The sequence below is a fragment of the Triticum urartu genome, chromosome 5A, assembly GCF_056163025.1.
Source record: "Triticum urartu cultivar PI428250 chromosome 5A, HENAU_Tu73, whole genome shotgun sequence".
Classification (NCBI taxonomy): domain Eukaryota; kingdom Viridiplantae; phylum Streptophyta; class Magnoliopsida; order Poales; family Poaceae; genus Triticum; species Triticum urartu.
Genome location: NC_141877.1, coordinates 670,588,226 through 670,591,164, shown reverse-complemented (window position 1 = coordinate 670,591,164; position 2,939 = coordinate 670,588,226). Strand labels below are relative to the sequence as shown.

Sequence of the window (2,939 nt, the reverse complement as noted above, 5' to 3'; positions counted from 1 at the left end):
AGATTCATTTGTAGAAATGAAGATGGTGAACCTCAGTTTGCCATGGCTGGTTCCGCGTATGGTCTGTCCGATGTACCGCATGCTAAAACAGTAGTTCTTCTAAAGGTGATTACGTTTGCAGAAGAGTTAGATGTCGGCACAACAATGGTTGAAACTGGTAGCCTGGTGGTGCTCCATCATGCGGTTACTTCTGATGCTTATGACTTTACGCCACTAGCAAACCTTTTCAAGATGATCAAGCTCAAACTTGAAACTCAATTTATCCATATGTGTGCTGTTCATGTAATCATGTCCATCGTGAATGTAACAAGCCAGCACAGTAGTTCTTCTAAAGGTGATTACCTTGTAACAAGCCAGCACATGATCTCAAAAGGAAAAGTAAAGAAAAAAACTTGCGTGGATCCATCACACAAATACTGCTACCGCAAGATCTGAAAACAGAACATGTGGTTTATTTGTGTGAATCGCTGCCCTCTTATTCTTAAATTAATTAATGCATGCATGCATGCTGCATGCGACCAGAGCCGGCTATACTAATTTCCTGCAGCCATGAGGCCGAGACACTCGGCGGTGAGAGGCTTGAAGATGCGCTGCTCATCGGAGTCGAGCGCTGCGGCGAGCTTCGGCCAAACGGACATGCCGAAGATCCAGGAACCACCACCACCACCGTCACCCCCCGGACGCGCCATGATCTTCACGAAGCCGGAGCACAGCCTCCCGCAGTCTACCCACGTAGGCATCGCTACGGCGGCGTGCCCGAATCCGAAGTCCGTGTCGACGCTGAAGGACGCGAACGACGTCACACCCATCGCCGGGCTGCCCAGCCCGACGGTCGCCGTCTCCACGAACTTGACCGCAGCCTTGCCATTGCCCTTGCCCTTGTGCTCCTCCACCCAGTCCACCAGCTCCTGGAAGTGCTCGTCGGTGGCCGTCGACCTGATGGACTTGCGCACCATCGACGCGATCTCCGGGAGCGGCCGCCGCTGGATCGCGTCCACGCTCGCCTCCGCCACCGCGAACGTCGTGACGTTGCCGACGTAGTTGCGCATGGCTTCCTCCGGCGCGGTTGTGACACGCCGTCGCCCGTTCACCCACCAGCCCATGCGGCAACTCTCGTCCGACGAGCCCACGGTGGCGGCGAACACCTTCCACAGGTACGCAGACACCGCCTCGACGCGGCTCGCGCCGCGCTCCCCGTCGGCGCTCGCCTGCGCGCGCAGCATGGCGAGGTCCCGCTCCTCGACGTAGTAGGTGCGGCCGAGCAAGGAGCCCCCGGCCGTGAGGGCGTTGACGAGACGCTCGCTCACCAGCGGCAAGAACAGATCGCCCACCGAAGGGCCGTGCGACGGCGCGGCACGAGGGCGGAAGACAGAGCGGTCGTAGTTCGGGGCGGCGACGATCGTCCCGGACCGCGCGAGCTCAGACCACGCGTCAACGATCATGCACAGGGCGCACCCGTCCGCGAGGCCGTGGTTCGTGCTCCAGGACACAACGAACCCTCCACAGGAGAACGAAACGAGCTGCACCGACAGCGCGACGTCCGCGGCATACTGGACAGGGACGCCGACCCTCACCAGGGACGCGTCCAGGTCGCCGAAGTCCAGGCTGCCCAGCGCCAGGCCGACCTCACCGACGACGAGCTCCGCGCCCTGGTTGTCACAGTGCACCTCCGGGAGCCCTGAGCGCGGGTTGGCCACGATGCGGCCGGCGAGGGGGAAGAAGTGGTCGAGCAGGAACGGCAGCTTGGCCTCGAAGGCGGCGACGACGTCGACGAAGCCACCACCGGTCGAGGGCCTGCGGTAGGCGCAGACCATCGAGAGCGGCATGGGGTAATACAGCAGGTCGAGGTTGGAGACGGGAAGCACGGCGCCGGGCCGCGTGACGGAGGCCTTGACGGTGCTCCTGCGAACCACGCGGACGCGCGAAGAATCGTTTGCCATTTCTGTTTGCCGCTTGCTACAAACTGAGCTGCTCTGAGATACGCTTTGCCTTTCCTGCCCTGAACTTATACAAGTGTTGCAGTAGAAGTTGACCTTGAAAATTCCAAAGTCAGCGCGGAATCTTTTGTACTGGCTGGAGCAGCGCTTTGGATGCCAAAATGATAATATACACAAATATATGATCAGATTGAAGATGCATTTTTTAACACAATAGAACAGATGCTTACATGCATGCACATATATTCAACCCTATGAGCATCTTGAAGATACTGAGCCGGCACAATATCTTAAGATTGACGAAGTCATCTGTAGAAAAAAAATGCATCTTTTAAATGTTTTTACAGTGATCGGTGCGGAATCTCTTTTACTTGCCAGGGCAGCCTTGGATAACATGATTCCATGCCAATATGTATGTATATATCACTGGTTCTTTTTAATGTTTTTTTTACAGTCATCAGCAACATCACTTGTCACCCAGCAAAAAAAAGTAACATCATCACCCGTCATGCGAAGGAACACTCCACACAAAGAATCATCAGATTTTTCTTGGCGAGAAAATTTCCGATCTATTCATCTTCGATCATGTCATTACAACGAATACCAGAATTAATAGAAATTACATCTACTCCCTCCGTTCCATATTACTTGTCGCTGATTTTGTACAATGTACTAAATCAGTGACGAGTAATATGGAACGGAGGGAGTAGATCCGTAGATCACGTAGCGACGACTACCAGCACTGAAGCGAACCGAAGGCGCGCCGCCGTCATCGCCCCTCAATTAACATAAAAACAAAACTTAGAGATATAATGAACCACCTATTAGGGTCTCTTCTAACATGCACCACCTTGGAATTCCACAACAAATTCTCAACTCTAAGCACCACTTTTCAAATCAACTTCGAGAGACCTCTCAAGCCCATTATCGGAGAGTAAATAATGGTGGACAGAAAGGAAGTCCGTCTCCAAACATAGAAACGGCAATGTATATATAGAATAG

At 53.8% G+C, this 2,939-nt stretch overlaps 1 protein-coding gene across 1 annotated transcript; it reads right to left on the bottom strand.

Moving 5' to 3' along the window:
* Positions 1–269: 269 nt before the first annotated feature.
* On the bottom strand, positions 270–1,974 carry LOC125506479 (coniferyl alcohol acyltransferase-like). The gene has a single exon (XM_048671285.2). The coding sequence runs from the start codon at positions 1,938–1,940 to the stop codon at positions 534–536; it is 1,407 nt and encodes a 468-aa protein (XP_048527242.1). The 5' UTR covers positions 1,941–1,974; the 3' UTR covers positions 270–533.
* Between the last annotated feature and the right edge of the window lie 965 nt (positions 1,975–2,939).